We start from the raw sequence: 23,841 nt of genomic DNA, 5'->3' as shown, positions 1-23,841 counted from the left end.
ATTCTGTGATTAGAAAGTGTTTATAGAGCCACAGCATCTTATACAGTTCCAATCAAAAGTTTAAGACCACTTGAAAAAAATGGCAAAAAATCACATTTTGCATGGTTAGAGCTTTAACGTGCAAGTAGAAGAAATGGGAGTGTGACAAGACTTTTTTTTAAGTATGCAATTTATTGAAAACAACACTTAAGTTGAAACAGGCTGATTTACAGCTGATCAAAAGTTTAGGATCCCCCCCCCCAAAAAAAACAAACAAAAAAAACAAACAAAACAAACCCAAAAAAAAAAAAAGATATCAAAGTTCCAAACATGAACTCCGTAACGAGTAGTTCCACCGTTATTGTTGATCAAACAACAGAATTAGAATGACAACAACGGATTTTGAACTAAATTACAGTTTTTCTCAAATGTTAAAACACAAAAGCCAATCCTGTAACCCAAATGACCAGTAGTCTAAACACATTTACTAAATGTAGCCACCATATTCCAGTACCATAAACACATGTCACATGAAGACACAATTCACAAAACACAACCCTCTGTACTCATAAATCTAAACACATTTTTCCTTGCCAAAACACATGTTGCAAAACAACTCTGCTCATATTCTCAAATGAAAGCCCATGTGATGCAAAATGCTTGCCACAGTCACCAATCTGTGAACACAGGGAACACACCTGGCGTCAGTCACTACACACAACGACTCAAAATTGAAGACACCTGTTGCTAATGATGTGACCCCACCTATGAAAGCATAGTTTGGTGAAGATGCCAAACAATCACAATGGATGAAGGCATTCGAGCGTGCGGAAGGAGAAGAGCTGCAGGCCAAAGAGGAAGAGGGGTTGAGATCAGAGGAGGAAGAGGTGAAGGCCTAAGAAGAAGAGGAGTTCAGAGTAGAGGAGGAAGACAAGGAGGCCAACAAGAGAGAGGAGAAGGTCCAGGTGGGAGAAGAAGACAACCTCGCACCATCATAACAGATGATATGCGAGCAACAGTAATTGACCATGTCATTGTCCATGGCATGACAATGGCTGAAGCGGGACGAAGAGTACATCCAAACCTGAGTAGGTCCACCGTGGCCACCATTATCAAGGCATTTAGACAACACAACAGGTATAGTACGCTATTGCTTTCTTTGTCACACTACAGTTTTACAGGCCTGTGAAAGTGGTCTGTTACCTTACATGTAGTTTTACATATAAATCAGTCAATTGACAACACATGTTTCTTTCTTTAGAGCTGAAAGAATGCCACATAGAGGTGGGAGGGTTGCCATATTCACAGCGGCACAAGAAACCCTCATTGCAGATATGGTCCGTGAGAACAACTGCATTAGACTCCGAGAGATCAGAGACAAAGTCATTGCAGATAATGTAAACTTTGAGAACATTGATGCTGTCAGCGTGTCCACAATAGACCGAGTTCTCCGGCGCCAACAGATGAGGATGAAACAGGTCTACAGGGTTCCCTTTGAGCGCAACTCTGCGCGACACATAGGACAACGTTACGAGTATGTGCAAGTACGTATACATCCATGTCCACAGTACAGTTAGTGGACATACTGTGTTGCTTAGTGGCCTACATTACTTCTGGACAATACTGTGCTACCTGATTGACCGTTCTGAACACCTGTACGCTTTTCCATGTTCACAGAGGATAATGCAGTTGGACGCGATGGCCAGACCCCATGAGTACCTCTTCCTGGATGAGGCTGGCTTCAACCTCCAGAAACGAAGGCGAAGAGGCCGTAATATCATTGGCCAGAGAGCCATCACTGAGGTTCCTGGCCAACGGGGGGGTAATATTACTCTTTGTGCAGCTATGGGTACGGAGGGGCTAGTCCACCGGCATGCTGTCCTTGGGTCTTACAACACCCAACGTCTCCTCACCTTCCTAGAGGAGCTAAAAGACATCCTCCTGGACCGTCAACAACACCATCCTAGGCTAGCACATCACATGTATGTGATCATTTGGAACAACGTCCGCTTCCACAAGACACACCAAATCAGAGAGTGGTTCACCACCAACAGTGACCACTTTTTAAACGTCTGTCTGCCACCCTACTCCCCTTTCCTGAACCCTATAGAGGAGTTCTTCTCATCATGGAGATGGAAGGTGTATGACAGACAGCCATACACAAGAGAGAACCTCGTACGGGCAATGGAGCTGGCCTGTGCTGACATCCCAGTGGAGGCCTTCCAGGGATGGATTCGCCATTCCAGGGCGTTTTTCCCGCGGTGCCTAGCAAGGGACAATATAGCCTGTGATGTGGATGAGGTGATGTGGCCCAATGCAGCTCGGCGACATGATGCCGCACAGTGACTGTGTGTAATACTGTAAAATGACCGTGTAGACAATAAAAAAGACTTCACACCCTGATCATGTTTCCGAGAGTACTGTTGTGTGCGATAGATTCTGTTTTTGCATTGAGTTGTGTTACAGTAGTGTACGTACATGCAGGATGTTTTTATAGATTTATAGTCTTCATGTGAAACTCACAAATCTAAATGCCTAATCCTCTGCAGGGTTCTATGACGATCCGTTACTGTACAGTTTATGAAAATATGCATTGGCAGTTATGAACCAAAGAACCTTCTCACAAATTGAGCATTGTGTTTTCAATTGTTTTGCTGTAGTGTGTAATGCTGTGTATAGTGTTTACAGTTTTGACAGCTTCGAGCTGCTCTCTTGGTGTGGGAGTTTGAGTTTTGCAGTGGGAAGGTGTGGTTGTGTTTATGTAGCTTTAGAGAAGGGTGTTGTGTTTGAACATTGGGGGACCTGGTGGTAACGTTTGTGACATGTGTTTTAGCATTTGAGAAAAACTGTAACAGAATTAGAATGACAAGAATGGAATTTGAATGAAAAGAACTGAATTAGAATGAAATTAACAAAATTAGAATGAGAAAAACAGAATTAGAATGACAAGAACGGAATTTGAATGAAAAGAACTGGATTAGAAGTAAAACAATGGCTTTTGAACGAAAACAACAGAATTAGAATGACAAGAACAGAATTTGAATGAAAACACCGGAATTTGAAAGAAAACAACAACATTTGAATGAAAAGAACTGGAATAGAATGAGAACAACGGAATTTGAATGAGAACAACAGAATTTGAATGAAAACAACAGAATTAGAATGAAAACAACAGAATTTGAATAAAAAGAACTGAACTAGAATGGAAACAACAAAATTTGAATGAAAAAACAGGATTAGAATGAAGAGAATGGAATTTGAATGAAAATAACAGAATTAGAATGACAAAAACAGAATTTCAATGAAAACACCCAAAGTTGAAAGAAATCAACAAAATTTGAATGAAAACAGCAAAACTAGAGTGAAAATAACATAATTAGAATGAAAACAACAGAATTAGAATGAAAACAATGGAATTTGAATGAAAAGAACTGAATTAGAATGAAAACAACAAAATTTGAATGAAAAAACTGGTTTAGAATGAAGAGAACAGAATTTCAATGAGAACAGCAGAATTAGAATAACAAGAACGGAAGTTGAATGAAAGCACTGGAATTTGAAAGAAAACAACAAAATTTGAATGAAAACAACAACATTTGAATGAAAAGAACTGGACTAGAATGAAAAGAACTGATTTTGAACAAAAACAACAGAATTAGAATGACAAGGATAGAATTTGAATGAAAACATGGGGATTAGAATGAAGAATTTGAATGAAAAGAACTGAGTTTGAATGAAAAGAACTGAGTTTGAATGAAAAGAAAAGTTTTAGGATGAAAACAACGGAATTAGAATGAAAAGAAAAGAATTAGAATGACAACAACGGATTTTGAACTAAATTAACAGAATTAGAATAACAAGAACGGAATTTGAATGAAAACAGAAATTTGAATGAAAACAACAGAATTAGAATGAAAAGAACTGAACTAGAATTGAAACAACAACATTTGAATGAAAAAACAGGATTAGAATGAAGAGAATGGAATTTGAATGAAAACACCAGAAGTTGAAAGAAATCAACCAAATTTGAATGAAAACAACAGAACTAGAGTGAAAATTTCAATGAAAAAACTCGCACGTAGAAAACATCTCAGGTGGGATCTGCTTGTCATGCAAGTAACGTTGGAAACCATCAGAACCATTAAGGTTACATTTTTTTCTCATCAGAGAATAAAACTTTCTTCCACCTTTCAATGTCCCATGATTGGAGCTCTCTTGCAAAATCCAAACGGTCAGTTCTGTGGCATTCAAGGAGACGAAGCATTTAAAGCCGTTTTTAAAGCCCTTCGGTCTCAGATGCCCTCTGATGGCTATGGGGCTGCAGTCAGAACCAATAATGGCCTTAATTTGGGTCAAGGATCGTCCAGTGTCTTGATGGACAGCCAATTGGATCCTCCGGCTCAGTGCTGGATAAATTTTGGCGGGTCTTCCAGAATCATTTAAAAAATTCGAAATGACTGTCTGTGTGTGAGAAACTCTGCTTATGCTCAACTCTGTTAGTTCAACATCAGAATGTCATGACAGTGTGACTACCTGACAGAAAATGACAATGAATCCAAATTTTTGCATAGATTTGGGCTTGTAAAGGCATGTGGTACTAAACTTTTGATCAGCTGTTAAACAGCTGTTAAACTGTTTCAGTTTAAGCATTCTTTTCAATGAATTGAATACTCAAAAAATGTTTTGTCTCACTCCCATTCCTTCTTGTTGCATGTTAAAGCTCTATGCTATATTTGGAACCTTGTTAAGATCGAACCATGCAAAATATAATTTTTTGCCATTTTTCAAGTGGTCTTATACTTTTGATCGGGACTGTATATGCACATTAATAAATATTAAAAATTTGTCAATCTAATATCTACACATTAAGTAGGATTAATTCCACCATTATAATCTGGTCATTTATCCTAGTATATTATGTTATGTGTATGCAGGTATATTGTAATTTAATAGTTTTTTCAGAGAAAGAAAAAATAAAGGATTTAGTCTTAGACAATCCTGTCACTCTTACTTTTAAAGCTCAATTGCTAAAACTAACTAGCTCCTTCTTGTCTAGATTTCTTGTCTGGTTGTCATTCAGCTGACTGATGGTTGGACAGACTGCACGCATATGTTCACATGCCCCTAATCTAATTATTTTTTTTAAAAGGACATTGGTGTTTCTTAGTGTAAAACTCTGTGTATGGCTTCTTTTCTCCCACCATCTCATAAAATCTAAGACTTATAACTGTCATTTTGACACTTGATTGTCTTCATCTCCTCAGGTATTTTCCATTTGGTATTGTTTTCCTGGTGGCTGGAAAGATCCTGGAAATGAGTGATCCCTCAGCCATGGGGAAGAAGCTCGGTTTCTATGCCATCACTGTGGTGTTTGGTTTGGTGCTGCACGGCTTGTTTATCCTGCCTGCTATGTACTTCTTCATCACCAAAAAGAGTCCCATTGTTTACATACGGGGAATCCTGCAAGCCCTGCTCATTGCACTGGCAACCTCCTCCAGGTAAAGAAACTTATTATAGAGAGAATGAATGCGTTACAAAAGGAAAACATCAGTAACTCATTTTATCATCTCATATGTGAGTCAAAATAAAACATCCCCGAGTCTTAACAACACTTATTCTTTTCTTCCTTCTTACTGGAACCTTTACTGTGAAAAATCTCAAAGGGCTGTTGGCTGATCAGAAAACATCTGGTGTGTGGGAAGAGAGGGAAAAGTAAAAGAGCATTCCACGTGTCTTTAAACAGACTCCACTGATGCTTGTGTATCATGTGTGCATGCTGACAGATCATATTCTATAACAAAAACAGGCTTTAGTTTTAATTTAGATGACCATGTCAGTGTTTTTGCATGTATTTGGCAGACATTGTGTTTGCTGTGGTAGATCTGTGACTGCCTTCATTTGTATCTCGTGTGTAAACGAATGAAAACAAGTTGTAGGTAGGGAAGCTCTAAAGTGAAAAACACAACAGTATACTTTAGAAAATGCACCTCAACAATATGTGATTTGACATAAACTGGTTAAACCTCTCCAAAAGCACTGCTATGGTCTATTAATGTTTTCTATTCTATTTTCTATTCAGTTTTAAACAAATCATTCCTTGTTGCATACGCAGACTGACAAAGACGGAGTTCTTCTGAGGTCTTTGGGGTCAGATTGGCTTCATCACGCATGCATGTGTTTGCTAGACTCAGATTAGTAAAAAGCATCTGCTGCATGCTGTCATGCAAAGCATTATTATTCTTAGTCAGCATGAATGAACAGATTGTGTTTGTTTGCATGCATACCTGAGAGAAATTAGGAGGCTTCATATTTATTTTTTTTATTAGCTGTCCTCTCTGTCTTTTTCTTCGTTTTCCTCAGCTCAGCCACTTTGCCTATAACCTTCAAGTGCCTCTTAGAGAACAACCACATTGACCGTCGCATCATCCGTTTCGTGCTACCCGTGGGTGCAACCATCAATATGGACGGCACCGCTCTCTATGAGGCTGTTGCAGCAATATTCATTGCACAAGTTAATAATTATGAGCTGGACTTCGGTCAGATCATCACCATCAGGTCAGTAAACCTTTTTTAAATGTAATTTTAATTGACTTTATTTATTTTGACAAAGCCATGTAAGTATCATTGAATATTTTTAGTCATTCATATGCTTTACATTAATCACGCTGGAAGTCCTGTTCTGATCAGAGGGCTGCACTAACTCAGAGCAAGCATCACCTTCTGTGTCAAACTTAACCACCTTTCATGTCAAGGATCATCTCTGGTGATTAGACCTCGGTGTCAGGCTTAATGACCGAACAGCAGGTTTCAATTGAAGGGCTTGCAGTGTCCAAAACAGAAGGTATTTATCTTGCAGTGCACCACGAATTTGTTCAGGAGGTGGTGAGGAGATTTAGTGTACCATCCTGCGTTTTCTGAGGAAAAACATTCGCTACAAACCACCTGAACTGTGATACGTAAAATCGTGTTTTACGTATCACACAACACACTGAAGATGCAGGAGTGGGTTTTTTTGCCACATCAACACAATGCTCATCACCACAACACCCTGTTCATCAGATTTGTCTCTCAGGGACTTATTTTCCTTTCACAAAATAAAATTCAAGTTGAAGAGTTTCAATTTTAGACAGTTGTCAGCAGCTGAAATCTGTTTATAATGCTGCTTTATGTTTTTGTGTTGAAGCTGAAAAAATGTTTGAAAGCCCATCCCAGTGATTCACTGTTGCAGCAGAGAGCTGCTCAAGCACAGCAATGGATGCACGTAAAAGAATGGCTCATCATGCTGATCATCACAGAGACTCAAGCTCGAGAAAGAATACGCTGATGAATGTATTATTGTGCCTGCTGGTGTGAATGACAGCCAGACCTCAGGCTTCGCCGAAGTGAGAGGCTGCAACTTCTGAAGGGACTTTTTAAATAGATTGTTCCAGCGTAATTCATCAACCACATCAAACTATGGGCTAAAAACTAAGCTCAGTAGCCACACATGTAGTTTTAATTGTCTGTCATATCAGACTACTATGTGTAAAATGATGCTCACAGTGAACATTGCTGTTGGATAGTTGGTTTTGGAGCTTTATAAGGGAAATGTAGACTTCTACCAACAAATCTATTGAAGCATACTGATGCCTTCAAGATTAAAACAAAAAAAGAAGAAGTAGATAAAATAAGTTTCCCTTTAACCACTACTTATAAACACTATTTCTGTGTGGGAAACAACATCTACTGGTGCTGAACATGCAGAGGAGCTTGCTGGAAGACAGATGTGGAAAAATAAATCACAGAAAACAAACAAGGGCTTATAACAGACGGAAATAAATAAAAATAACAAATAAATGGCTTGCTGGCATTCCTTGAGATAATAAATATAATAAATGAGATGAAGTAAACCAACACTCTAATACATTTTCTCAGTCAAGTGTCTCATTTCCCTGTGGACTCTGCTGGTGATAAGAAACAAGTACTACAGAGAACTACAGGCTCCCATGGTCTGGTTGACAAAATGCTGATGGAGGATACTGTCTTTCTGAGATTCTTTAGAAAAAGCAAAGAAAAGTAGAACTTTTCTCAAATTCAGTATTAGTGTAAGAGGCTGGCCCTGCAGATGCTTTCTTCCTGTTTAAGGAATCTTTGAGCTTCTCTCATTCCTCTAATTTCTACACTTCTAAAACATATGGAGGACAGAGGAGAGAAGAGGCTTCTGTAGGAACTATAACCAAGGATGCACAGATGTATCTTTTGCTGAAGTGTCTTTACCTTCAACTCTTTCACATTGTGTAATGTTGTGAAAATAATTAAAAGTGGCTGTAAAGAAAAAAATAAAAAATGCCATGGGCACTGTTACCCCTGTGTACACCTATATATGGGCTATAATAAAATTATTTATGACGCAGGTGTATAATACATCATGTTTAATTGGTTTTCATTGCTTTAAAATGAGGCTCCAAATGCCTGTTTCCTTGACTCCTCGCTCCTTGTGTTGTCTCATTGCCTCCTCTGCTCAGATCTGTGGTAGAAGGAACTAACATGTGAAAACTGAAAACTTTGTAAATCTCTGCATGAGAACCAGTTTTTCCATAAAATTAGAAAAATTGACAAGCGGAGGACAAAGGAAGGCTGTCATTAGCCAGAGTACGCTTTTATAGATGTAGTATAAACATGACAGCTTATCACTTATCACTGAAGAGCCACGTGGCCTCAATAAACCAGTATATTCCCGTGATATCATGGTTGAGTTTCTGACCCTAACTCCCATTTCATCATTTCACCCCAGACTGTGGTGTAGTGAGTTGTGGGATCATCTCTTCGTCAAACTCTGGAGCTGCACCAGATATCCGATGTGCCAACATTTTACACCAGATAAGAGGCTTCCCAATTAGACAGTTGCCTTAGAGACATTATTAACATTATTGTGTACTTTTGGGGCCAGGCTCACCTTGAGATATAATCCACAAAACAAATTAGGCAAGAAGAGTCTTTAATTTACTTTAAAGTATTTGCATTCAGCACAAAAATGAACTAAACACAACAAATCCTGATGAACAAAAATAGATGGAAAAATGAATTAGAACCACCACATATGGGGGGGAAAACAATCAGTAAAAGTATGTGAGAATATCAGGACTATATTTGAAGTTAAAATTCCACAACAGTTGATGTCATGGACCAATACCTCTGTCACAGAAACATCTTCTTTCAGCTGCTCCCTTCAGGGGTCTCCACAGTGGATGATCTGACTCCGTCTCACCCTTTGTCTAGCTTCCTCTTCTCTAACACTAACCCTCTGGGTTACTCAGGGAGTCTGGTTGGCATAAATGCAAATTGAAAGCATTCTTTGTCACTTTAGGGGTTTATTTGGACAAAGAAGCAGTTTTTAAAGTAGAGCTGTTCTGCTTTGCCATATTTTCTGTCACACGTGTACTGTTTCAGCAGAAGAAGTCGTCCACTTTATATTTGTCATCAGCTTTTTTACTTTAATTAACTTCACCTCCCATCTCTCCAACAGCATCACTGCTACTGCAGCCAGCATAGGTGCAGCAGGAATACCACAAGCTGGGCTGGTCACCATGGTGATAGTGCTAACATCTGTTGGTCTGCCAACTGACGACATCACTCTCATCATTGCAGTAGACTGGGCATTGTAAGTTGCATATCACTTCTAAAATGTATTAAAGATCCAAACCGACAACAGCTCTACTGACTCGATTTCTATCGGTCCAAATAAAAAGTGTCTTAAATGTCTTCTTCTTTTACAGAGACAGATTTCGCACCATGGTCAATGTAATGGGGGATGCTTTGGCCACAGGCATCATGGCACACATCTGCAGAAAAGACTTCATGAAAGAGGGAGATGGGGTGAGTTTTAATGACAATATGTTTCAAAGGACTTGGGTAATTGGGGTGATTGAGCCCATAGTTTGCTTCTTGGGGCTGAAAACGTTATTAGTTCTGTTTCACGCATTTTTAGAGATTTGGCTAAGTAGTAGGCATTTAGAAGAAACTGAAGATTTAAGTGTGTATTTACTATAATTTTAGGTTTAGCCCCTCCCTACTTTCATCAAATCATTTGCAATCCTTTAGACAGCAATTACAACCCCAGTTCCAAAACGTTGACATGGTGTATAAAATGCAAATAAGACAGAATGAAATGATTCACAAGATTCCCATAAACCTTTAAGCTGAGAAAAGTGAGCAGCACTAAAAAGAAACAGCTGGAGGAACATTTTGCATCTAATTGGGTTAACTGGCAACTGATCAGTGCCATTGGGTATAAAGAGAGAATCTTAGAGAGTTTCTCAGAAGTAAAGAAGGGCAGAGGCTCCCTAATCTGCAAAATAATGCATGTAGAAATGTGAGAATATCTCATCATCTGCAGCACATAATAAAAATCTAATATTCAAAGTCAGAATATTCAGAATCTGGGGACAGGTCTGAAAATGAGTAGTGGATGACTATGATTTTCAGGACCTGGGGCAGCACTTCATTAAAAACAGACATGATTAATACTACATAGGCTTAGGAACACTTCCAGAAATCACTCTCTAAACACAATTCAACATGCCATTCACAAATGTAGGTTAAAGCTGTATCATGCAAAGATGAAGGCGCATGTGAACATGATCAGAATAGCCAATTCTGATGGTGCCTTTCCAGATGTGAAAGCATCTGGAAAGGCACCATCAATGCTGAAAGGTATGTAAAGGTCTTAGAGCAATATATCCTCCCGTCCAGACACTCCATGCCTTTCACCAGTTGAAAGCATGTGGAATTCAGTAAAAGGACTGGATGTTAGAGTCCCTGATATTGCATTGCTTTATATGGAGAGAATCTTGAGGGGTGGCTGTTATGAGGAAAGGCAGCCCAGAAACTTTACCAGCAGCACACATCGTTGTGTGCCTCAACATTTTTATTTTTTTCATTGGGGTTGTAATTGAACAGTACAAAACTGCAGTGACTAATAATGAAATCTGATTTGTTAGTTGTTGTTGATGTTAGTTGACTGACTGATGCTCTGTGCAGGACGCGCCCCGCCTCTCATCCTATCACAGCTTCAGTCACCCTGAGTTTGACAAGTGGTTTAGAAAACTGATACAATAATTCAAAAATACTTCTATTGAAGGTAATTGGGGTTTAAATGGCTTCCAAATCTTTTGTGCACGTTTTACACAACATACAAAGATTTTGGAGACTGAGCTAAAAAAAAAAAATTGCACACAATTGATGAACATTTAAATAATGGGAAAAAATAATCTAATAATTTCATTATTTATTTTTGCCATTGGAAAAATGTATTTGTTAAAAACTAAAATGTATTACAACCACAAGAAGTGGCACTTCAATAGCCTTGGATCATTTTTCCTTTTCAACCTTTGGTTTCCTTAACAAAGAGAACCTTCTGAGCACTCCAGATTTTTTCAAGTAGTCCCATATATTATCCAATCTACAGGTACCTTTGATCTGTGAGACCAAAACAGCAATGAGCACCCCTCCTGTGATGAACTGCCACACCAACAATGGCAACTGCCGACCCCCTCCTTTAGGGGTCAAACACCAGTTCATCCCTCCTGAAGTGGCTCAACTCATACAACTGGAGGAGGGCGTTCGGCCGCTTTCAGACAGGAAGAAACCTCCAATTCCTCCGAGACATCTGAAGAAGAGCAAAGAACACTGCACTATAGATATGAATGGCCTTGAGACCAATGTATAGCCTCCTCTTGCAGTTTGAATGGTTCTCTGTAAGTTATGCTGAAAGGAGCGCAGCAGCAAAGGACACCCGTGCAGGCAGAAGGACAATACAGATGAGCTCATCTAGCTCCACAAAAACCTTTTAAAGCAAAGCAGTTGCAAAAGACTCCACAATAGCGCATTTACAGTGGAATTTATGGCAACACAAGGACAATGATACGATTTCTATTATAAAATTTGTCCTTGGTCCTGTACCTGCTATTACTTGCATTGATTCAATAATTTTTATTTGATATATACATTTTTTATGACTTTTTGTTTTTGTTTTGTTTTTTGACAATGTATTTTTTTTGTACTGCTGTACTGCAAGCAGCCAGCTGTTTGCATTATAAAAGATGAGACAGGATGTCTGCTTGGAGCTAAATGATCAGGAGGCAAAGTGAAATGCACACATTTTTTAAGTTTGCCTTAACAAAGCTGGTGGTGCTAGGCTGATGGTTATTATGGGACAAGAGGAAGTTGAGTGAACTGAATTTGTACCCACCCCTGTAGTGATGTTATAACTTTGATATGTGTTTAAAACAGAGATTAGAACTGTTTTATGTGTTTGAACAGCCTCAGGATCATTTGATTTAATTAAGCTTTCTGGCATATTAGCAGCCTGAAAACATCCACTAGTAATTTAATTAAATGTTTGTCAGTTGACTTGATATCAAACAGAAATTGGCACATTTCAATAAAACATTAAGTTACTAACCAGCTCTTCCATTTCTGCTGTGTTAGTTGGTTATTTTTTTCTCATTTATGTAGTGAGCCAATAAAGCACTGGGGGAGCTTCCTCCTGTCAATACCCAACCTAAATTATTTCACCCAATCCAACTCCAGTAGAAGAAGGGGATGGAAAACTACATGCCTTGTTCCATCTGGAAACGCATCTAAAAGTTGAGCTATTTAAAGGAGTTCAATAGTCAGATTTGGGTAACTTATGCTACAGTTAAATTAATCCGACTATAACACACATGTAAAAAAAATGTTTTTGTAAAGTGACCTATATAAGTGTATCACTCACACTGGTTAGCAGCGTTGGGAAGGTTACTTTTAAAATGTATTCCACTACAGATTACAGAATACATTCCCCCAAATGTATTCTGTAACGTATTCCGTTACGTTACTTAATGACAGTAACGTATTCTGAATACTTTGGATTACTTAATATATTATCATGCTTACGTGAATGTACTATTGCTGTGTGATTTATTACTATTACCGAAGGTCCGCGACTCCGAACTGTAGTAAAGGGACCTCTGACTAATACGGCGGGTTCATGTCGGGCTCTCTCTCACCCAGGAGGCACACAGTCGCAGAGAGAGAGCGCACTGCCACCTGGAACAACAGAACATAGCTGTCAAACAAACCCAAACAACCCGTGACAATATGAAACAGGAAAGTACCGCAGTGTAATCCATTTATTTCAACAAAGTAACCGTATTCTAAATACCACCTTTTTAAATGGTAACTGTAACGGAATACAATTACTCATATTTTGTATTTTAAATACGTAATGGCGGTACATGTATTCCGTTACTCCCCAACACTGCTGGTTAGTGACACACCCCACCACCACAGCTGTCTATTCCTCGACTACTGGAGGTTACTGGCTGTTACTGGGTGACAGCCAGTAGGGAGCAAACACTTGCTAATTCACCACAGGGAGATGAAACTTGAATAAGTGAAAGAAATCAGTCAGAGACATCTTTGAATGGAAATTAAGATCGTAATATGTTGCACGGGCCTGGATATTCACGCCATTTTCCTTCACTAAAATATCTATATAACAACTGCAAAGACAGTCTAAGTTGCAACTAACTAGCAACAAACACCCTGACCGACTGTTCATGTCATTTTACTCTAGTTAATAATAAGCTACTTTCATAAACCTCTTAGAACAGCACCATCTCCTTCTTCTTTTTTTTATTTATTGACATATCGTCTTACATTGAAACTGCTGGAAAATTGTGAACTATAGTTTCTTTCTACTGGCTTTGTCAGCAAACATATCACATATGTGCATGCGTAATACTTGACACAGGCACCATGATTTTACCAAATGCTTTGTGGACTGCTTGGTACCGTTTGAGATGGTGATATAACTGAAGATTTGACAAACTCACTCAAAGGGTATCTCAAACCTAACACAACCTAACGCCCATTTTACTCTATATGGGAACGCAAATTTAAAATAAAGAATACTTGCATTCATTTGGAACGTTTTTACTTGGGTCATAAATCAATGTCTATACAGTCATACTTCTTTCAGCAACTCAGAGGCATGGCCGCCTGCAGGCTATTGGAAAGAATCTAGATTTAATGCACATTTGCAGAAAAAGCATAGAGCACATGCTATTTATAAATTACCATTGCAGTTTTGCCGCTCCAGAAAGAGAATTTCCATCATGATCCAAAATTATAATTATTAAGAACATTTTCTTACTGTACATTTCAATTTTGTCATATAAAGGCAGAAATGTACTCTTCCAAATAGTATGTTTTCATCTGTTTTGTCATTCCATTAATAATTTTTCTCAGCTCTTTACACAGTAAATACCAGAGAATTCAGAGCATACAGACTGAGATGTGTTTTTCTCTGGCTAGTGTCCTGCCTATTTTTATAATACTGAACAGATCTGCTATAGCTCCACACAGAGCAGTGACACTGCCATGTGTGGGAGAAGCTGCAGAAACAGCGAACAGATTTCAGCCTTTTCAAATAATTTATTCTTGTGTTTTTGACTGTCTATGTATGACAATATTGCATTCATATCAATAAAGTGAGATTTTATGCTGAAATATGTATCCTGTTAGAAAACATGAATGAACTAAAGGGTCAGTAAAATCAGCACTGGTTGAAGCTCCGGTTTTGTTGATAGAATTAAAATATTTCATTCGCAAGCAAATGTTATTAATCATAGTGGAAAATAATATGTATATGTAGCCGGGTGGAAGTTCGATATTATGGGACATGCCACTGGATGGCACTGTTTTTCTTTTGGGGTACCTCTGAGAGCGGAAGGGATCATGGGGATCTACGGAGACATGCACGAGTGCTAGCTTGCATTGGTGTTATGTGGGTGTGCAATGCCTTTTTTCGCTGCGTGATCTGTTTTGAACGCAAAGTGTGCAACAGTTAAGGCACCAGGAGTAGCTGCCACCAACTTCGCCGTTCGTCTCAGAGGGATCCATATTCCGTTTTCTGCTGGATTAATGCACTGTATGTATTTGAGTTCACACTTGTATTATACTATCTCTGTGGGTAAGAGGGAAATGTACCGTGTTAACTGTTTAATCTTGGCTCTGTATCTATGCAGGAGAAGCCACTACAGTTATTTTTGCACTGCTAAGTTTTGTTTTATTTATGTTTGGGTTTATATCAGACACGAAATGACGCTAGATGTCCTTGAGTTCCAGATGCTGATAAAGTTGGGGAAATAACCTGCAGTAGCAGTGGGTTACCAGAGCACAAAGCTGTTACTGGATAGGAGCTGTCTGTAACAATTTTATTTCTTTATTTTTACAACCTTGTTATTTTCTTCTGAGCACTTACTTTATCATTCAGATTAAAAGAACCCCAAAGATAATCTGTGTTCTGGGCTGGTTAATTTAGCCAGGCTACACAATTTGGTACCAGGAGTGGGGTATCTGCAAAAGTGGCAGCTCAGCGATTTTGTTTTTTATGGGTTTCCGTTTAAGTAGGTTATTTTACGGTGCAAGAAATAACTGTAGTGGTGGTCACCTGCGACGCGAGGGATTGGAAAGGATCGGACGATTGAGGCCATACCAGAGGTGTGCAGAGGAGCAGTGGCCAGTCTTTCCAGAAGAGGGTGATTTCGATCGAGGGAAGGATTCTTTCCAGAGGAGAAGAGGACATCAGTGGCACCTAGCTGAATAGACTGCTAAGGCAATTTCTGCATCCTGACCAAAGACTAATCTGGACACAGACATTTCATTATGTCAGACACAAACAGTGACGATGACCAGGGTTTGGCGGGGGCCACCGCAAGGGACCCTGTCACTGAGCTTCAGGCAAAATTGTCAGAACTGAGTAACAAACATGACCAGGCTATGGCCAGGATAACTGCTTTGAGTGACGGGGCAAGTAGGTCATATGTATATCTGCCGCGAGAGCGACCTATTCAACCCTTTAGTGGGGATGCAACCGTAGATGGACGTTCTGTAGAGGAGTTTATTGATGAAGTACAGAGGGGTATCAGAACTAGAGGCTTGGGTAATGATGATCAGGTTGACTTCATTTTTTCCCTCCTCAGGGGTTCTGCACTTGAAGAGATCAAGTTATGTACTGGGGGAGAGCAAATTGAACCCGAAGAAATATTTTGTTTTCTCAGAGAAGCTTATGGTGAGAGGCGCAGTGTAGCACAGTTACTGCAAACCTTTTTTAGCCGTTTCCAGCTAGAAGGTGAAGATTTCTTTGAGTACTCACACGCTCTGTCCCAGATCCTCCGCTTAGCCCTTAAACAAAGGCCTGATGCAGTACGAGACACAAAGATGGCAGTTAGAGACCAGTTTGTGGAGGGAGTAAGAGACTCCACTCTGCGAAGGGAGCTTCGCAAGATGGTGAGGGAAAAGCCAGAGTCTACGCTTTTTGATGTACGTCAGGAAGCAATTGCTTGGTCGATGGAAGAAAAATCTAGTGGCACCAGAGTTGCCAAGAGCAGGCCCATATTAAGTGACAGTGCGGTTGCAAGGGATCAGAGTACCCGTGAAGCTCCAGATAGGTCATCTGCAACTCTAGATGAAATCCTTAAGGTGGTTTCTGAGCAGGGCAAGGCTATTGGGGAGTTACTCAGTGTGGTTAGGGAGAGTGTTACATCCGGAGAAAGGGCCCCTAAACGTGGGATTCCCAGATCAAAGTTCCAGTTCACTGATGATGGGAAGCCCATCTGTTTCAAGTGTAAGGGAGTTGGACACATTGCTAGGGAGTGCAAAACCCTTAAGCAAGGAGCTTCTCCAGTTTCTGTTCCTGCACCTGGTCAGGGAAACTAGCCACCTCGGTTGCCAAGAGCCGGGCAATTCGAGGGGAGACTACTGGCTCAAAGACCCTAACTCGTGAGAGATTTTTTGACAGAGCAGTTGGTAAATGTCCTGAAGTTGAAATTGAGGTGGGAGGGATTAAGGCTAGAACCCTTTTGGATACAGGGAGCCAGGTTAGCACCATCTCAGAGGCATTTTTCCGACAACACCTAATGGGTGAAGATGATGATGTAACCCCTACAGCTAAATGGCTTAAATTGACTGCAGCTAACTCATTGCCAATTCCTTATATAGGTTACATTGAGCTGGATGTGCAGGTCATGGGGTTAACAGCGCAGGAGTGTGGGTTTTTGGTAGTCAGGGACCCCGCCCCAGAACCAGGAGGGCCACAGGACCAAGAGCTAATGTCAGCTAAAGTTAAGGTGCAGGAAAATGATGTGGAACAGCAGGTGGGAAAAGGTGCCAGCAGACTAGAGGGATCCCCCCCTGTTCTTGTTGGAATGAACATAATAAAGAGATGTAAGGAGCTAGCCATTGCTAGTTTTGATTCAACTCTCGGAGGAGAGTTAAATGCTGCTTGGGGAGAAGCTTTTCAGAGGGTGCAAGCCTGCGAAGTATTAGAGAGGTCATCCATCGCCCGGTTAGCTGGTAAAAATACTGTACACGTGCCAGCATCATCCGTGGCCACAGTATTTGCTAGAGGGCTTGGGAAAGTTTCAGATGACCAGACCTTAATGTTACTTGAGCCAACCAACACGCTCGTTCCCAGTGGTTTGGTTGTTGTTCCTACTCTTGTTGAAACTGACAGGCACGTGTTTCCAGTTCAAGTTGTGAACTTCTCTCAGGAAGATGTGTGGTTGGCTCCCCGGACCAGACTTGGTATGCTTACTGTAGTGGAGTGTGTTGAAAATGCAGCTGAGGTGCAGTTTAATCGTATCTCTGCTGACCACGAGGAAGTGTCACTGAATAAGGAAGGGGCTAAAGAATCTGATGGTGAACTGAAATTGCTGATAGAGCAGCTGAGCATTAGTGGCTCCCAAGAGGAACAGACCAAATTAGCTGCACTTTTGGCTCAGTATGCAGATGTTTTTGCTTTCAAGGATGAAGATCTAGGTTATACAGAGAAGATCAGTCATGAGATACACCTAGTCGATGATGTCCCGGTCACTCAGGCCTACCGACGGATACCTCCAACACAGTACAAAGAGGTGCGAGAACACATAACCCAGCTTCTGAAAAAGGGTGTGATCAAAGAAAGCACTAGTGCCTATGCATCGCCCATTGTGCTGGTGAGGAAGACAGACAACAGCTTGAGGTTATGTGTCGATTACAGGCGGCTAAATGCCAAGACCAGACGTGATGCCTTTCCTTTGCCCCGTATAGATGAATCCTTTGATGCATTACATGGTGCAAGGTTTTTCTCGACTATCGACCTGGCAAGTGGCTATCATCAAGTGGCAGTTCACGAAAGAGACAGGCACAAGACTGCTTTTACAACCCCATTTGGGTTGTTTGAATATACCAGATTGCCCTTTGGTGTGTGTAACGGTCCAGCCACTTTCCGAAGACTCATGCAGGCCACTATGAGTGACTTAATCCTTCAGATCATGCTCGTGTACCTAGATGACATATTAGTCTACTCATCAACTTTTGAAGACCATTTGACACGTCTTCAGACAGTGTTGCAGAGACTCAGGGAAACTGGGCTGAAGGTTAAGGTGGAGAAATGTCATTTTCTCCAATCTAGTGTACGCTTTTTGGGTCACCAGATCTCAGCTGAAGGGATAGGTACGGACCCAGACAAGATAGCTGCAGTGAGGCAGTGGCCAGTACCCACCACAGTTAAAGAGCTGAGATCCTTCCTGGGTTTTTGCAGTTATTACAGGAGATTTCTCCATGGATTTTCGCAGCTGGCAGGTCCTTTGCATGATCTGATTAATGCATGGGGCAAGGAGGACAGTCCAGCTAAATATAAAAACTTGCTGGAAAGTGTGTGGACGCCATCTTGTCAAGAGTCATTTGAACAGCTGAAAGAGAAGCTCACGAGTGCCCCCCTACTTGCTTATGCTGATTTCTCACTGCCATTTGTTGTTGAGACGGATGCCAGCAGTTTAGGACTGGGAGCAGTTCTTTATCAGGTGCAGGGTGGCAGGAAACGTGTTATAGCATACGCCAGCCGAAGGTTGAGAAATGCAGAGAGAAATGACAGAAACTATAGCAGCATGAAATTAGAGCTCCTCGCCCTTAAATGGGCTGTGTCTGAGAAGTTTAGGGGGTATCTCTTAGGCTCCAAATTCACAGTTGTGACAGATAACAACCCCCTCTGCCACCTGAACTCAGCAAAGCTGGGAGCCATTGAACAGCGCTGGGTTGCCCAGTTAGCGCCATTTGACTTTGAGGTGCAGTATCGTCCTGGTCGGTGTAACACAGCAGCCGATACCCTCTCTAGACAGCCATTAGCAGGGGAGCCCCAGCCTGCAGGAGATGAGGAGGAGTTTGATGGATGCATATCCATCTGTAACCTTGTCAGCAGAGGGACAACGCTAGGCCTGGACTTAGTAAGTGCAGGTGTAAAATGTTGTCAGGTGAGGCAGGCCCGGGTCACAGCAGTTGAGCAAGACACCCATTTTACTGATTCCCAAGGGAATACACCCACTCTGCCAGGGTATTCTAAGGAAGAGTTGCGACAGTTTCAGTGCTCTGACCCTACTATCAAGTCCTTTAGGCAGTTTTGGGACAAAAAGAAGAAACCCACACACCAGCAGAGGAGAGGTTTGGCTAAGTCTGTGATTTCTCTGCTCCGGCAGTGGTCACGTATCATGGAGTTGGAGGGATTGTTGTATCGGGTCATTGAGGATGGACATTTGGGGAGGTGTCAGCAGCTCCTTTTGCCAGCTTGTTTAAAGGAAGCTGTACTGGGGAGTGTGCATGATCAGATGGGGCATCAGGGGGTGGAGCGGACCCAGAATCTGTTAAGACAGAGATGTTTTTGGGTTGGTATGTATGAAGAAGTGGACCAGTGGATTAAGAAATGCTACAGATGTGTGCTTACTAAGTTGCCACAGCCCAAGATTCATGCCCCTGTCAAGCCTTTTTTGGCCACTAGACCTCTTGAAGTGGTTGCAGTAGATTTTAGCATGTTGGAGCCAGCCTCAGATGGACGGGAAAATGTGTTGGTGGTTACAGATGTTTTCACCAAGTTCACACAAGCTTTCCCCACACGCGACCAGAAAGCTGATACAACTGCTAAGATTTTGCTTAGAGAGTGGTTCATGAGGTATGGCGTACCAGAGAGGTTACATTCTGATCAGGGCAGAAATTTTGAAAGTGATGTGATTCAGGAACTGTGCAAGTTATATGGGGTTAAAAAAAGCCGTACTACACCACATCATCCCCAAGGTAATGCACAATGTGAACGTTTCAATAGGACACTTCATGACCTATTGCGTACCCTCCCACCTGACAAGAAACGCCGTTGGCCTGAGTATTTGCCAGAATTGGTCTATGCGTACAATGTGACTCCCCATGCCACCACAGGGCACTCGCCGTATTACCTCATGTTTGGAGTGCACCCCCACCTTCCTGTAGATGCTTTACTGGGGCAGGAGCAGGTGCTTGATAAGAGACATGACTGGCTGGTTGTGCATCAGCAGCGCTTAAATGAAGCACATAACAGAGCAAGGCAGTACACGGAGCAGAAAGCAGCGGAAAGGCTTGAGCTGGACAAAACCCGAGTCTATTGCCCCCCTGTTGAAGTAGGTCAGTTAGTTTATCTGCGACACTGGCCCCAAGGCAGGAACAAAATTCAGGACGCCTGGAGCCCTGTGGTTTATAGGGTTGTCGAAGTCCAGGGCAGCACACATGCAGTGGAGCCGGTGGAGGGTGGGCCAGTAAAACGGGTTCACAGAGCTAACCTTAGACCTTGTATTGGCCCAATTCCTGCACCCAGGAAAAAGAAAAATAATGAATCCCCTGTGGTAGTGAGTCCTAGGACAGAAGAGAAAACAGGCTGTTCAGATCCAGATCCTGAGTATGTGTTGTTCGGAGAAACCTCATACCCAAGTGCAGAGCAGGGGTCTGATGAAGCAGTTCAAAGCAGTGACATTTCTGAGTCTGTAAACACTGATGATGCTCGTGTTACTGTACCATCTGACTCTGAGCAGGTGTCCACACCAGAGACAGTTGCTACTGAAACTAACAGGGATATTGGGGTCATTCCACCAACACCAGTGCCCCGTCGGAGTAAAAGAGCTAATGCTGGAGTGCATTCAAACCCTTACCATGTCCCTGTATCAGCATGTCATGCCATCACCTTGAGCCCTGAGGTACTGTCTCAGTTGTTGACTAATTTGGGTACTGCTCTCTTTAAGGAAGCAGTGCATGAGTTGAGATATACCAATTGAGTCACCGGGGACGTTGACTCTTAAGCAGGGGAGTATGTAGCCGGGTGGAAGTTCGATATTATGGGACATGCCACTGGATGGCACTGTTTTTCTTTTGGGGTACCTCTGAGAGCGGAAGGGATCATGGGGATCTACGGAGACATGCACGAGTGCTAGCTTGCATTGGTGTTATGTGGGTGTGCAATGCCTTTTTTCGCTGCGTGATCTGTTTTGAACGCAAAGTGTGCAACAGTTAAGGCACCAGGAGTAGCTGCCACCAACTTCGCCGTTCGTCTCAGAGGGATCCATATTCCGTTTTCTGCTGGATTAATGCACTGTATGTATTTGAGTTCACACTTGTATTATACTATCTCTGTGGGTAAGAGGGAAATGTACCGTGTTAACTGTTTAATCTTGGCTCTGTATCTATGCAGGAGAAGCCACTACAGTTATTTTTGCACTGCTAAGTTTTGTTTTATTTATGTTTGGGTTTATATCAGACACGAAATGACGCTAGATGTCCTTGAGTTCCAGATGCTGATAAAGTTGGGGAAATAACCTGCAGTAGCAGTGGGTTACCAGAGCACAAAGCTGTTACTGGATAGGAGCTGTCTGTAACAATTTTATTTCTTTATTTTTACAACCTTGTTATTTTCTTCTGAGCACTTACTTTATCATTCAGATTAAAAGAACCCCAAAGATAATCTGTGTTCTGGGCTGGTTAATTTAGCCAGGCTACATATATTTACCTTCACTGCAGGTAAATCACTGCTTTTCAAGATTATTGCTATTATTAAACCAACTCGCTGGTAAAACATTACGATTTATCCAAACTGTTTAGTAATAGCAGAAAAAATCGTTATAATTTTTATCTTAAATTATCTGATCTGAAATTTCCCACTTGTGGGACTAATAAAAGTATCTTATCTTATCTTATCTTATCTTATCTTATCTTACCACTCATTATGATTTTAGTTAACTTATTTTTTGTTAAACAGCATGAAGGTAAGATGTCTATTTACAAGTGACGTATATTGATAATTGATGGCAGCAAATATGTTCTGAGTGGACAGAATCAATTACCAGTCTCCTGTTCACTTTATGTTTCTGACATTATACTAAAATTTGGCTGTAATTCATCTAAAGGACGCTCTTAAGATAGTCCTTAATATGAAGGAGTGAATAAACCTTAACACGTAAAACAAGAAAATATTTTTTGCAGATAAAATATCAGTTTTATGTCTTTTTTTTTCTTACAGGAAAGACTTACTAGTCTACTAGTAGAGTCATTGCTAATGGGTACAAATTTGTCTTTTAAGGACTTATTGGACTCTGACAGAACTTCTGTCTTTCACCTCCTTTTTAGCACCCCATTTCTAAAAGATACACTAGAAAAACCAGAGTATAATTAAATCATAAAAAACAGTAAAGATTTATGTCTGGTGTTTTTGGACTAATAATAACAATAACAACAATAATAAAAATCTCCCATTTTTTAAGCCTGCCTACAGTTCTGCACATCTGCAAGTTGCTTTGCAACCCTCGTCCACTCCACCTACTCTTTTCAAGTTGTGTATGATCGATGTCACCAGAGATGGGCAGTAACGCGTTACTTGTAACGTGTCACTGTAATCTGATTACTTTTTTCAAGTAACGAGTAAAGTAAGGGATTACTATTGCAAAAACGGTAATTAGATTACTGTTACTTTGTCATAGGAACACTGCGTTACTAAAACCGTGATTTTTTTTGCAAGAATGTCTCATGACAGTGACGTAAGCGAGTGCGTCGTTCATGACAACAGCTGTGTGCAGATCAACAATGGATCATATATCGAGTGTAGGAGAGAGTATGAGCGTGCAGCGTTTAAAGCGTGGAAGTACTGACCTTACTTTGAGTTTGATTTCATAAAAAGTGACAAAAACATTAGTGTCCGTTGTGCGTGGGAAGAAAACTTCTTTTTACACCGAAACCCCCCCCCCCCCAAACAAGCTCCGAGTGCGCAACGATGTAATGGGAAATTCACAGAGAAACTCGTGGATTCTTCAACTGACCGCTGCGGCACACCTGCACCAGAGCACACCTCCGCCTACGTCACTCCTGCTATACAGGTGAAAATAGAGCAACAGGACCGCTGAGTCTTTGACTTTATTTATTTTCTGCTGTGTTTTACTTGCATCTATTTGAAAGAGTGAGTATAAAAACAAAAAATATTTTATTTCATGTGCTGGAATGTGCAGAAAATAGGTTTAAATGTTAAACTAATTTAGCTAACGTAGCGTTTCCTGTAAGCCTCTTGTCCATTAACATTTAGTGGTTCACTTTGGAGTTTCTAACAGGTGGCTATATCGTGTCCAGATGATTCAGAGGAGGAAGCTTTCTTGCAGAAAACAGATTTTGCAAATGTTTTATGAGGAAGCAAAATAAAATGCAACACATTCAACACATTTTCGGTTGTAAAATGGAATGTAAACTTTTGATTGTTTACCAGAAAACTCCACAGGGGGCTTTTGTGTTCTCTCCCAGATTGGTAAACTCTGACAGAAACAAAAGGAAGCAATTACAGAATGCAAATCTAGTGAACGACTCAAACGCTGATGAATAAATATATTTGATATTATGGTGATGAAATGCAGCTTTAAAGCTTTCCCATTGTTGCTATTCATTCTTTCTCTACCATTTTAAAAATAAACGCTTGAGATTTTTTAAATGTTTTAGATCTTCTGTGTTATTCCTAAAACTTCAATTACT

General features: G+C 40.8%; 2 protein-coding genes across 3 annotated transcripts in view; both read left to right on the top strand.

Moving 5' to 3' along the window:
• slc1a7b (solute carrier family 1 member 7b) overlaps positions 1 to 11,686 on the top strand; it is a 47,311-nt gene extending 35,625 nt beyond the window's left edge. The window contains exons 7-12 of one of the 2 annotated variants that reach the window (XM_085348838.1): positions 5,244 to 5,477; positions 6,340 to 6,534; positions 9,485 to 9,619; positions 9,735 to 9,838; positions 10,814 to 10,815; positions 11,426 to 11,686. In XM_085348838.1, the coding sequence (XP_085204964.1) occupies positions 5,244 to 5,477; positions 6,340 to 6,534; positions 9,485 to 9,619; positions 9,735 to 9,838; positions 10,814 to 10,815; positions 11,426 to 11,686 (931 nt within the window). The remainder of the gene's footprint in view (positions 1 to 5,243; positions 5,478 to 6,339; positions 6,535 to 9,484; positions 9,620 to 9,734; positions 9,839 to 10,813; positions 10,816 to 11,425) is intronic. The other variant, XM_085348837.1, reaches the window with a different exon arrangement.
• LOC146607755 (uncharacterized) lies at positions 1,251 to 2,325 on the top strand. The gene is made up of 2 exons (XM_085347732.1): positions 1,251 to 1,523; positions 1,657 to 2,325. Exons 1-2 carry the CDS (start codon positions 1,251 to 1,253, stop codon positions 2,323 to 2,325), a joined length of 942 nt encoding a protein of 313 aa, XP_085203858.1.
• Positions 11,687 to 23,841: the final 12,155 nt, after the last annotated feature.

Source organism: Diplotaxodon limnothrissa, linkage group LG23, assembly GCF_057381915.1.
Source record: "Diplotaxodon limnothrissa isolate DT_005_m linkage group LG23, D_limnothrissa_male_GT1.1, whole genome shotgun sequence".
Taxonomy (NCBI): Eukaryota; Metazoa; Chordata; class Actinopteri; order Cichliformes; family Cichlidae; genus Diplotaxodon; species Diplotaxodon limnothrissa.
The sequence above is the reverse complement of the archived record's forward strand: the minus strand, read 5'-3'. Positions and strand labels throughout refer to the sequence as shown.

What these genes read in the sequence shown, in the direction of transcription:
- LOC146607755 (XM_085347732.1), top strand. Translation starts at nt 1,251, where the DNA reads ATGCCACATAGAGGTGGGAGGGTTGCCATATTCACAGCGGCACAAGAA. An exon ending in AACGTTACGAGTATGTGCAA is followed by an intron (nt 1,524 to 1,656) that starts GTACGTATACAT and finishes CCATGTTCACAG; the next exon opens with AGGATAATGCAGTTGGACGC.